Here is a 12,473-nt window from a genome sequence, read left to right as displayed (position 1 = left end):
AATTTTTAGACAAATCCGCGAAGTAATGTGGCAACAATTATCAAAATACCGAATATCGTTATATGAGAGCTATATCAAAACGTGGACCTATACATACAATGTTTTTCCACCGGAGCTATAACCCATTATGACCAACAAATACCAATTTTTAGCTAAATCCGTGATAAAAATCATCAAAATAGCGAATATTGGGAGGTACCGTCATATTGGGACTATATAAAAACGTGAACCGATATATCTGAGTTTCAATACCAACCATAGCAGACACAATACAAATTGTTCTGCTAAATTTTGACGCTCTACATCAAATAATGTGTGCTGTATCGTGATTTTAACAAACAGACAGACGAACATCGTTAAATCGAGGTAGGATTTTATGATGATTATGAATATATATAATTTTTGGGGTCTACGACGAATATTGATTGATGTTACAAACAGAATGACAAAGTTAATATACCCTCCTTTCCATGGTGGAGGGTATATAAAAAATAATGGTATATAACACATTACAATTGCACATTCCGAAAGGAAAAAAAAAATAAGTTGAACATTTTACGGCGATTTATTTGGATTTTTTTCAGATTCAAGGGCAAGAGAAAAAAAGTAAAATAGTCTTAACTTCAGTCACCCGGATTTCTGTGAAAAATTTACGTTTACGTTGGATATTTCTCGTACGTCGAATTTTTATTCGAATAAAGTTCGAAGTTGACAAATACCTGTCAGTTGTTTAAAATACCAAATATGTATTTGGATTATACACAATTACACCAAATTACGTGGAACGATTTTCGGATTTTCTATCTTTCGTACCATGTACCTCCCGATTAGGCACTTGTAGGTCATAATGAACCACTATGATGTAGTACGTCATTGTAGCCCAAGTAAAGTTTTGAGCCCCCTCTAAGAGAAACCTTACATGTCTTTTCATCAAACATTACGTCCAGATACTTCAACTTGTCGACCACAGGCATGGATTCTCCTCCTTGTCTTAGGACTGTGCAAAAGGATCTAAAGTTGGGATTCCAAACTTAAGATTCACCCTTAAAAACTACGGCTTCACATTTGCCCACATTCAGCTAGAGGCCTATATAGAGAAGTTTCTACGTAGAATAAGATAACGTAACAAGGGGGCTCAGGCAAAAATATTAACATTATCGGGCCCAGAAGGGAACCCTGGGGGACTCCTACCCCTACCTTGACCCTAAAGACCTTATCTTTTAGAAATCTGACTACCAATCTGCATGTTTGGTGGTGAAAACCAAATTGCTTCATTTTAAAGAGAATGCCGTTGTGCCAAACGGAATCAAACGCTTTGGCAAAATCAAGCTCTATGGCAATGGTTCCATGTCTCTGATCAAGGATTTTTACAACAAAGGAAGCAAATACCGTCAGAACATGTGATGTCGAGTGGCGTATCCACAAGCCAAATGGTCTATTATAGAAAATCCTCTTGTCCACGGGAAGTGGTTGAAGAGTACAAACCAGCTTTTACATTACCAGCTTTTTTCAAAGCGGTCTCTGGAATTCTGTCTAAATCACATATTTTTTGCCGGTTTTCCTGCGAAAGCATTGGGCTTATGAGGTCAGCTTCCTCCCAACTAGTGGGCCTGGCAATTGAGGAACCATCTGCAGTAAACGTGGAGCAAACCGTCACCATAGGGACCAAATCGTCCATGTCCTCCGCTACTAGATTAACAGAGCACTGGAAATAATGGTCCATTTGTCCATTCACTTTTCTAAACCCACTTTGCAGATGATTGGCAAGGGCTTCGGCGAATATAACGATAACCCCACCATTTCCATCCAATAGGTTCCTTGTATGCAAGCCCAGCTTACCTATATTCAAATTACGTATGTCAGCCCTGAGTGTCATAAATCTGGATGGATCAATGGATATCCGTAGGGTCTTACAGTTTCTTTGGCGTTCTTAAATAAAACCAAGTATCCTAGGGGCAAGACTTCCTAGGGCCGTATGCATGCATTTGAGACAGAAACCTCGATGGCATTCTTAAAAATCGTTTCCAAATTGTAAACAATCCTGTCAATATCTTCGACGGAGAAATTTGCATCAGCAGGTAGAGACTTATTTCAGCAGGTTATGACTTATTTCTCTCTTGAAACGGTTAATGTTCACTTTGTTAAAGTTCTGGTACGAGTTCGCTTCACTGGTGAGGAAACCACCCAAGCGAATAACCACCCCCTCATGTAACGGTCGCACCCACATTATGGCATTTTTAAGACCTTTTACTTCAATCTTCAATCGATTATACTGAACCTAAATCGAATAAAACATTTCGATATTTTTTAGTTTTAAAAGTTTTTTTAACCTCAAGGTGCAGGATATTTAAAGTTCGATTCAGCAGAACTTACTTGTATTGATAGAGAGCTCAATTTTATGACGATTTCCACTATATATGTTGGTAGATATAGGCATTCATCTTAGGTAACTTATTAATTCTATAAAGATTTTGCTTAATTTTATTAAAATTTTTATTTTAATAATGTTTGTCAACTTTCTTTCAATAATACAAACACAAGTTCATGCCTTCTATATTTTCTTCCCAGAGATATATCATAATATTAGAAAATTAATTTGATTTACTTGAATATTTGTCCATCACAAACCGCAGCATCCGTATTCAAGCATTAAGACTCTCAAATATGTAAGGAAACCACGAGACGTAACCCAACAGCCACTCTTGCCGTACTCCAACCATATTTAAATATCTTTGCATATTTGCAAATTTGCATAACATATCACAACTAATGTGATTTATATCAATTCTGAAATCTCATTATCATCACTATAATCACAAACTATCAGTGGCATGTCACTCGAGGTAATGTCACCCAGTGAAGACATGCTATTCCTTACGAATACACTCCATCCTATATGTGCATGTATGTATGTAAATATTTATGTATATTTGAATCTGTACTACCATAAAGTGGCCACATATCTCCTTCGAATCTATCACTGGCAATATATCTAATGCATGACGACGACGATGCTGTTGGTTGTTGGGGTTGACATTGCTGTTGTTGTTTATTATATGCCTCATCATCTCTGCATACATTTACTCATTTATTCATTCAACGGGTTGTTGCTTTTCCACTGCAACTGAGATCAGTCACCAAAATACTTGTGTTGAGAAGAATGGTATACATATTGTACGAATGTATGTATGTGTGTTTTTGTGCTCTTGGTGTGTTCAACGATTGTTCCGTCTTAAAGGAAAATGTGTGTCACCGTCACCAGCATTGTCAACATCCTTAGCGTCATCGTCACCCATGCCCACCCTCTCCAAACACTCTGAGATTTTTCTCTGTTTATGATGTTTTGAACTATTATAAACCAACAACATCATCAGTAAGCATCTCTAGGCACATCCATCTATTCATAATGACACCCAACAACAATATTTCATCAGTTATTTGAAGCCTGCATGTTTAGATTTGGGCCAGAGCAGTAACATGGAACAAATAGCGACGCTTGAGATGTGGCGCTGCTCTGCGTTACTGGCATGGCTTCTGTTGTTGTGCCGACATTGACATGGAGTAAGGCTAGGTGCTAGGCTAATGGTGTGCTGGTCCTGGCGTTGATGATGTCTTACTGCATTTCGCTGCACACTCACACATTTGTAAGTCATTATTTTAGCCTTCTCTAAAACATTAGCATCATCTCACATCACATTATTATCATCGTCATTGTCGTCGTCATTGGAATCTTCGTTGTCGTCATCGTCATCCGCATCATCTTCACAGGGGAAATGCATTTTGCATCGCATCATGTCATTTCATATTTACTTCAAAATGTTGGTAATCTACATTATCAACTATTTGTATATGCAATGCAATTACGAGGGGAGATTCGTGGAGCAATTTATAAAGCCTTTGGACAACATCGTTTTATAGTTTTGTGACTAAGGTTTTATGTTTTGAAAATAGAAAAAAAAGTGGTTAGTTATGGTTAGAACAATTGAGTCTTTAGGCGATATTAGATGGAATGTGTTTTACATATTGCTAATTAAGTTAAAAATGGTACATCGTAAATAAATTAATTTTGAGAAAAAAAAGCTCATGAAATTTGAAAAAAATATTATTAAAAAAAAAGAAAATAATTTCAACGACCATATATTGCAATAAGCTAACTAGATGCTATAGACAAATTTTTATGCAAGAACAATCATGTTTTAAAGTATTTTAGAGCTTATTATGCACCCACTTAATTTTTTGTCGAGTTATTAGTTACGAGCTGCAACCCATTGAGTTCTAGAGACATCAACATGAAAGTCTGACACAAGTAGAATTCTTAAAAAATGTTAATTCAACCACTTTTTTATTTTTGTCCTTCTAATACCTAATTCGGTGTATGCGTTCAAGTTGTCATTTTATCTTCGATTCATAATTCCTAATATCACACTTAAATTTTTCGGTTTTCTTTAATTGTATTGTACAAAACATTACAAAACTATGAAAACTTCTGCACATGCATGTGTACATGTACTTTACTCGTGTTATCCGTCTTCGAGATATGAAAATGTATATACAAGTGAGATGAAAAAACTGCATTTAATGTAAATAAATGTTTTGTGTATCGTACCATGAAAATGTATATACAGGTGAGATGAAAAAACTGCATTTAATGTAAATAAATGTTTTGTGTATCGTACCATCACTCGTTACCGTGATACTAATAGCGTAGCCTGGCGTCAAGGAGATGGTCGGTAGAAAACAGCAACATCAGCAGAAATGGTTCAAAAAGTAAAGACGCGACTTGATCGAAACCCGCGTCGCTGTGGCCGAAAAATGGCTCGTGACAAACAAAATTATCGTGTTTACTTGCCAAAGAGGTCAGCTGAAAATGTGCACCTTCGGTTGGCTACCAGAACTCAAGCGCAGGCCATGGTGATGGTGTGGGCCGCCATAACAGCCGATGGTCGCTCTCCGCTCGTATTAATCGACAGTGGCATCAGAATAAATGTCCAATATTATCGCGAAATTCTGGAGGGTGTATTAAAGCATTGGGCACGCAAACATTTTGGCCGCAGACCTTGGACATTCCAAAAGGACTCAGCACCATCGCACTCAGCACGCGCCACCCACGAATGGTTACGAAGTGAGGTTCCTCGCTTCATTTTCAGCGTACAATGGCCGCCAAAATCTCCGGATACCAATCCGTTGGACTATTGTGTCTGGAGTATTTTGGCTGGCAAGGTTGGCATTAAAAAAATACAAAAGTGTCGATCACCTTAAGCAAGCGCTTCGCCGGGAATGGGCCAAAATACCGCAGAGCAAAAATCGGGCAGCTGAAAATTGATTCAGTAGTGCCAAATCTCATATATATTTTGCATCCTATGATAGACATTAGTTCCGATTTAAAAAGAGCTCCCATATGTAATTCCCTCCGACGAAAAGTAAATGATTCTTCAAAAATGCTATAGGTAATTTTGCTCAGATTAGAATTAAGTAAGTTTGGAGATGGCTAAAGCTATCATGTATTTATATTTACTTAATTTGATATGTAAGCTTTCCAAATGCTGTAATAGGCCCTGCAGAACAATGATATTCGTTACGGAGTATCCCATAGAGTGTCGCATAGTCTAGATATGATTCAAATATATAATTCATTTCAAGCTTCATTTATCCAATTAAGATATAATTTTTATCATGCAATCTAGTTTCTTTCGATTTCGGTATTTAGACCGTACTTAAACAGTAATACACATGCGGCAATAGTTGCTGCAAACCAAACCCCAATACAAACATTGGTAATTGAGTCCTTGTTGAATAATCTGAGTATTGTAGATTATTGTACGGTATGTAGTACTTTCATTGTTAATTTATAAAATAGGGAAGTCATAGGGAACGAGTACTTGTTCCACGCATTTTCTAACGTAGTGTTTTGTATTCGTGTGTTTTTAAACCAAAACTCATGAACTAATAGGAATCATGAACCTTTAGCTTTTTGTCAAATATGTGTTTCCTTTTGCGATCTCTATGTCCCCATCTAGTTGTGAGCAACTTAAAAAATTGTCGAAAATATATTTTTAAGAATATCAAAAATTAAATTGAAAATAACTAATACAAAACAGGAGAATGTTTTTAAATTTCATCAAATATGCGTGTCGAATTTTGAATTTACTTTAACTTCTGGCTGCTACCATCGTATCCTTAATTCTGTTCCAACATATTTTGTTAGTTGGTAGTTCTTTGTTTACATGAACTCTGTGCAGAAGTGGTTCGCACACAAAGAGTATAAATTTCCTCAGGGTGTTTGTTTTAGTGACAAACAAAACAAAAACATTTGAATAACCTTGTTTCAGCGGTATTTACTTAGAGGGAGGAATAAAGTAGAATGCATAGAAAATCAGAATGAATTAGATGTAATTAGAATAATTGCAATACACATTTCTAAATATTGATGTTTTTTTTTTTGGAGAATATGGCTGTTAGAATAATATGATCTCAATAGGGAAGACATTTGCTATACATTTGAATTTGTTCCATAACATGATGCAAAAGCAACATAAAGATTTTTGAATAATGACAATAAAAGGTTTTCTTTAAATGTCATAACATCTTATAAATAATATTTGTCACAATCAACATACTTCTCACAAAACACCGTTAACGACCTCTCACCAGAACTTGTAATTTTTAAATTATTCATTATTTTAAATTCAGGATTAATACGAATCTTCACAACGAAATATAATAAATTCGAACGCTTATAACTCTTCCAGTTGGAGCGAATAACACGCGTTTCATGCCACCACATGGAGATTGCTCATGTATGTCTATAATAATCATGGCCCAATATATCCATCCACTTTTGAATATGGTCCGTTTATTTGGCACAGGAACCTTAACACATACGTACATGGAAGAAAACTCGTAACTTGCGTGAAACATGTTAATAATTTACAATTTGGTATTCATAAATAAAGTGTCATACATATGGACACAATGCTGGATTTCCAACGTCTGTCCGAGTGCCAAGAGAGAGCGATGAATAAAACACTTGGTTAGCATTGTAACAAGTAAATGATGCATTTTTCTTTGCCATATCCTAATGCAAATAGAAATACACTCAGAAAATGGTGTTGTGTTGAAAATTCGGACATTGGGAAATAAAAAATATGTGTGCGTATGGTACTGTTAGTGATTTTTTTTACATTTTCCCTACATCGTTTGCGGGAATTCAAAATTAAAAAAAAATTACAAAAAAAAAATCTTAGTTGATTAAATTAAGATCCTATTGCCAACAATTCGTACTTCTTCTAACTTAACCTCCCGGCAAACAAAATACACCTCTGTGCCAAATCTGTGCTTTCTATTGGAAGTTGTTTGGACTCTAACGTGTTTGCAACAGACGGAGCTGTAGGAAAATTTTTCAAAATTTACAAAACAATAAATTTCAGAAAAATGATTGTAATTTAAATTGATAGTACGATCCATGTAATTAAATGTTTGAAGATTATTTTAAGCAAATGTTCTAATTTGACATACTCTTTCCAACCTTTCGCCTGGTATCTTCCGAATAAATGCTAAAATGTTGTATCCCAATGGTCAGTTGGTCATACGTTAATTCAGCCTATTTATGAGCCCATTAAGCCAAAAATGAGCCTCGTAACTGCACATAATTTTTCCAAATAAATGTGGATCTTCGGCCAATTTTCCATTCAGCAAGTTCTGCAATACGGTACGTCCTTCGGCTTCTCTTCTGCCACAGCTGCATTTTGAAAGACATAGATCCTTCCGCAAAATGCTCCATGTTGTTGAGTAATAGAGGCTCAATTGCTGGGAACGGCGACGAATCTATAAATGAAAGTCATCATTAACACTGGCCAATTCATTTGTGTTTTGACCATATATTCGAATCGATTTGACTGACAATTAACATTTTAATTTCTTCGTAGATAGACATTCTTCCTACAGAAGATGTCTAACAATATAATATGTAATATAAATACCAAAATAATCCTCGTGTTTTTATCTGCAACATTTCCGAGATCACTATACACCTAAAATCAACGAATTCCGAGGAATAATAATTTGAAAGTATCAAAAGGTTACATTGCGATGTCAACTTTCAAAACGTCAATTCACGTGTATCCATTCATAGCTCTACTTTCATAATCTGCAGGATTTCCCCTGTAATTATTTTTGTGTTGGAGAGTGTTATCCCAGTTATAATATACAACCTAATCTATCTATATATATAAAAATCAATTGTTGTTCGTTGGTAATGGAATCAGTTGAGAACGGCTGGGCCGATTTACATAATTTTGTGCACAAACGTTCGTCATAACCCGAGTTAGGTTTTAATAGAAAAAAATATTGACCACGCCTTCTTTCACGCCCACTATTTCGATTTATCTAAAATGCTTATATTTGCCAAAATTATAAAGATATCGGTTTGAAAATTATTACACGACATACTGTTGGCTTTCCATCCAACACTAAGTACTTACTTGGGGGCTGAGGAACTGACACGCCTACTTTTTAATCTATAATACAAATCAATTGTTGTTTGTTTGTAATTGAATCAATTGAGAACGGCTGGAGCGATTTGGATATATATTTTTTTAAATATTCGTCCTACCCCGGTTAGGTTTTTATGTAAAGAAAAAGTGACCACGCCTACTTTTGCGCACATTTTTTCGATTTCCCTAAAATCTTAATATTTTCCAAAATAATGAAGATATCAGTTTCGTAGTTAGTAGATGACGTACTATTGACTCTCACTCTGTTTAGGGTCAGAGGAACTGGCCATACATACTTATTTAAAGCTACATGTATAAAGTTTAAAAAAAGTATAGTAATACATCTGCTGAGAACTGTTTGGCCGATTTGACTCAAATTTTCGTTTGTTTGTAGTATCCATTACGAACTTCAAATAGCAAATTTGAAACATTTCCCGCGAATAATATCGCTAAAATTATCAAAATACCGAATAACGGGAGATACCGTTATATGGTGGCTATACGAAGACGTGGACCTGCACCGATAATTTTCTGTCATAGGCTTTAGTATATATTACGAACTTCAAATACTAAATTTGAAACAATTCCGGTGAATAATGTCGCTAAAATCATCAAAATACCAAAGATAGGGAGTTACCATTATATGGAAGCTATACCAAAACGTGGACCTGCACAGACAATTTTTCGTCATAGGCTGTAGTATCCGTTACGGAATTCTAATACCAATTTTGAAACAATTTCAGTGAATAATGTAGCTAAAATCATCAAAATATCGAATATCGGGAAGAGCCGTTATATGGGGGTCATACGAAGACGTGAACCTGCACAGATAATTTTCTGTCATTGACTGCAGTATCAATTACGAACTTCAAATAAAAAATTTGAAAAAATTCCAGTGAATAATGTCGCTTAAATCATTAAAATACCGGGTATAGGGAGGTGCCGTTATATGGGGGTCATATGAAGATGTGGACCTGCACTAACAATTTTCTGTCATTGACCGTGCTATCTATTATGAACATCAAATACCAAATTTAAAATATTTTTGGCGAATAATGTCGCTTAAATCACCAAAATGTCGAATATTGGGAGGTACTATTATATGTGGGCTATACCAAAACGTGGACGTACATGGCACATTTTCGATACCAAAAGTCCTGCAGACATAATATTCATTTGAACAAAATTTTATTAGCCTAGTTCATTTCGTTCGAAAACTAGAGTGATTTCCAGAGACGGACGGATATCTCTAAATCGACTTAGAATTGTATGCTGATCAAGAATATATATACTTTGTGGGGTCTAAATGAATATTTCGAGGTTTTACGAACGGAATGACAAACTTAATATACCCTCCATATTATGGTGGAGGGTATAAAAAATTGAAAACATATATACAAGTATACATGGATATAATCCAATGGTCATCCAAAATGCTAGAATTCTACCCTGTCCTTAGCTCTCTTCACAGGAGTGTCGATTGGCTTCAATTGTGTGATCGGAAAAACATTTCTGTTTTTGGTTATTTTGAGCCCCTTAATATTTTGAGATCATCTCCAAAAGCGAGAAGCCCCTCTGTATCTCCAAATTTAGACTTATCTCTATGATTTGCTTGTCTACGATATTTGTCTATAATCGTCAACGAAATCAGTATAAAAAAGTCAGAAGTTCGCCTTTTCGGATATCGCCTGTAAGTAACACTGTTTTTTTTCACACAAAATTAGTGGTCCATTCTTCCGCTGTCCAAAACTCTAACTTTATGTGAGATTTCGTGTCCTTTGTTTTCTATTTGTGACTTTTATAACGGCTTCAAAATCGGGAACATTTTTAGTTGTTGGTCCATTTCAACCCTTAATATATTGGGGACATCTTTGAAATCAATAGGCCTAGCCCTTCTGAGCCGAACCCTAACCTTGTGAAAATTTTCGTGAGGATCGGGCGATATTTGCAATACTTATATAATATCCCCAACCTGTGTTGTAAGGTGAGAAAATATTGCAAAATATTATACGTCAAATTGAAAAAATCGCTAGCGATAAAAAATATGAAAAGATATGTCACAAATTACTACAAAATCTATATTAACATCATTATTGGCATATTACTCTGCGATTTTATACTTTTATGTCAAGAATCATTCATTCTGTCATTCTGAATTGACAAAATTTGTCAAATTCGGTCCAACCATTCTTGAGATATTAGCATTCTAACTAACATCCCCTTCCCTTTTGTATATACATTGTATATATTACGCTATATATAACCGATATATACTATCGGCATCTAAGTAACGGTCAGAATTGACCTGTTCGTCTATTTGTGATTTCGCCGGGATTTTTATTTTATGACTTTTATTTAACACAAATGTTGTGGTCTAATTCACCCACTAAATATTACCCGATGACCATCAAAATTGGAAGGCTTCTGCCCAGCCCTAAGGTCTAGCCCCATGCAAAGTTCCGCGACGATTGGTCTATAATTGCGACCTGTAGAGCAACTGCAAAATCAGGAAATTTTTCTGTTTTTGGTCCATTTCAACCCCTAAATATTGTGCGATCATCTCCAAAAGAAATAGGGTTCTATTCTGACCCTAGCCCCACCTCCATTCTAAATTTCGTGAAGATCGGGCCATAATTGCGACCTGTATAGTGATTACAAATTAACATGGACTGACGGACAGACGAACGGACGGACATACATAGCTAGATCGACTCAGCTCGGCGAGATAGGAAGATACATATATACTTTCCTATGTGGGAAAACAATATTTCGTGGTGTTACATAATTTTTGGCCCAATCAAACTTATAATACCCCCAACACATAGTGTTGTAGGGTATAAAAAAGAATAAAAACTGCATAACATTACAACTTCCGTTTGGAAAAAAAAAAACGTTAAAATGTTGACATATCAATCTTCCCAAAAGTTTATTCATCTTTCTGTATTCTTATATAATAGTTGTAAGCCAACGTTTATATCAAAGTTTAGGTCTTTTTCATAACTTTACATCTAATATTACGTTCTTAAAAAAATTTGCATTATAACCTAATACTACGGGCCAGCAACGCGGTCCGGGTCAGCTAGCACTATATAATAACTCCCTCTTATTAAAAGGTTAGTCCTATTGGAATTGTTCTCTGTAAAATACAAGTATTAAATATATGAGGATCAAACTTTCACATTTGAATTTTGTTCCACCAAACAAGACTGTGTGCCGCATCTCCCCTTTACCATCATGGAAATGAAAAGTCTTAAAATACGATACGATCCCGCAGTATCTCACTACACTACTCAGTAGGTGAGCCACATAAAGCTCTAGCTATCAACTATGGATGATCCTCCATCCAAAATTGTAGAAGTTTGTTCCTTTTATTACTATTTGTAAAATTATGTATTTTGAAGCACGAAAGTACGAACAAACAACAAGTAAAGGCCATGCCGAACTTATATTACCCTCCACCATTGGGAAAAGAAACCGTTATATGGGGCATATCCCAAAACGTTGCCCGATATATCTCATTTTCAATACCAACCATCCTAGACACAATTCAAACTAATGTGCCAAATAATGTGAGCTGTATTGGGATTTCAATAGGCAGATAGACGGACCACGTTAAATCGACTTAGAATTTTATGCTGATCATGAATATATATTCTTTATGGGGTTTATGACGAATATTTGGAGGTGATACAAACGGAATGACAAATTTAATATACCCTCCTTTCAACGGTGGTGGGTATAAAAATGGTAAGATACTATTTTCAAAAAGTCAGCAAAATTAATAGTTTTTACTGATAACTTGTAAACATTTATTATACATTTTATTGCTCTACGTATCCAGAAAATTAGAATTCCAATGCAACCGTTTAATGTCATCCCGCCACACCAAGCCTATTGTAAGTGAGGTTCTATTAGGCCAATATTATAATAAATAATTATTTGCCAGGAAACAAAACTTGGAACAGTGTGCCCATAATGTGA

At 35.5% G+C, this 12,473-nt stretch overlaps 1 protein-coding gene across 1 annotated transcript; it reads right to left on the bottom strand.

Moving 5' to 3' along the window:
* Positions 1-2,776: 2,776 nt before the first annotated feature.
* Positions 2,777-3,779, bottom strand: LOC105261821 (secreted acidic protein 2-like). Its single transcript, XM_011294317.1, has 3 exons — positions 3,691-3,779; positions 2,946-3,070; positions 2,777-2,892 (listed from the first exon to the last, which is right to left on the bottom strand). Exons 1-3 carry the CDS (start codon positions 3,777-3,779, stop codon positions 2,777-2,779), a joined length of 330 nt encoding a protein of 109 aa, XP_011292619.1.
* Positions 3,780-12,473: the final 8,694 nt, after the last annotated feature.

This window comes from Musca domestica, unplaced genomic scaffold (assembly GCF_030504385.1).
Source record: "Musca domestica strain aabys unplaced genomic scaffold, Musca_domestica.polishedcontigs.V.1.1 5, whole genome shotgun sequence".
Classification (NCBI taxonomy): domain Eukaryota; kingdom Metazoa; phylum Arthropoda; class Insecta; order Diptera; family Muscidae; genus Musca; species Musca domestica.
The sequence above is the reverse complement of the archived record's forward strand: the minus strand, read 5'-3'. Positions and strand labels throughout refer to the sequence as shown.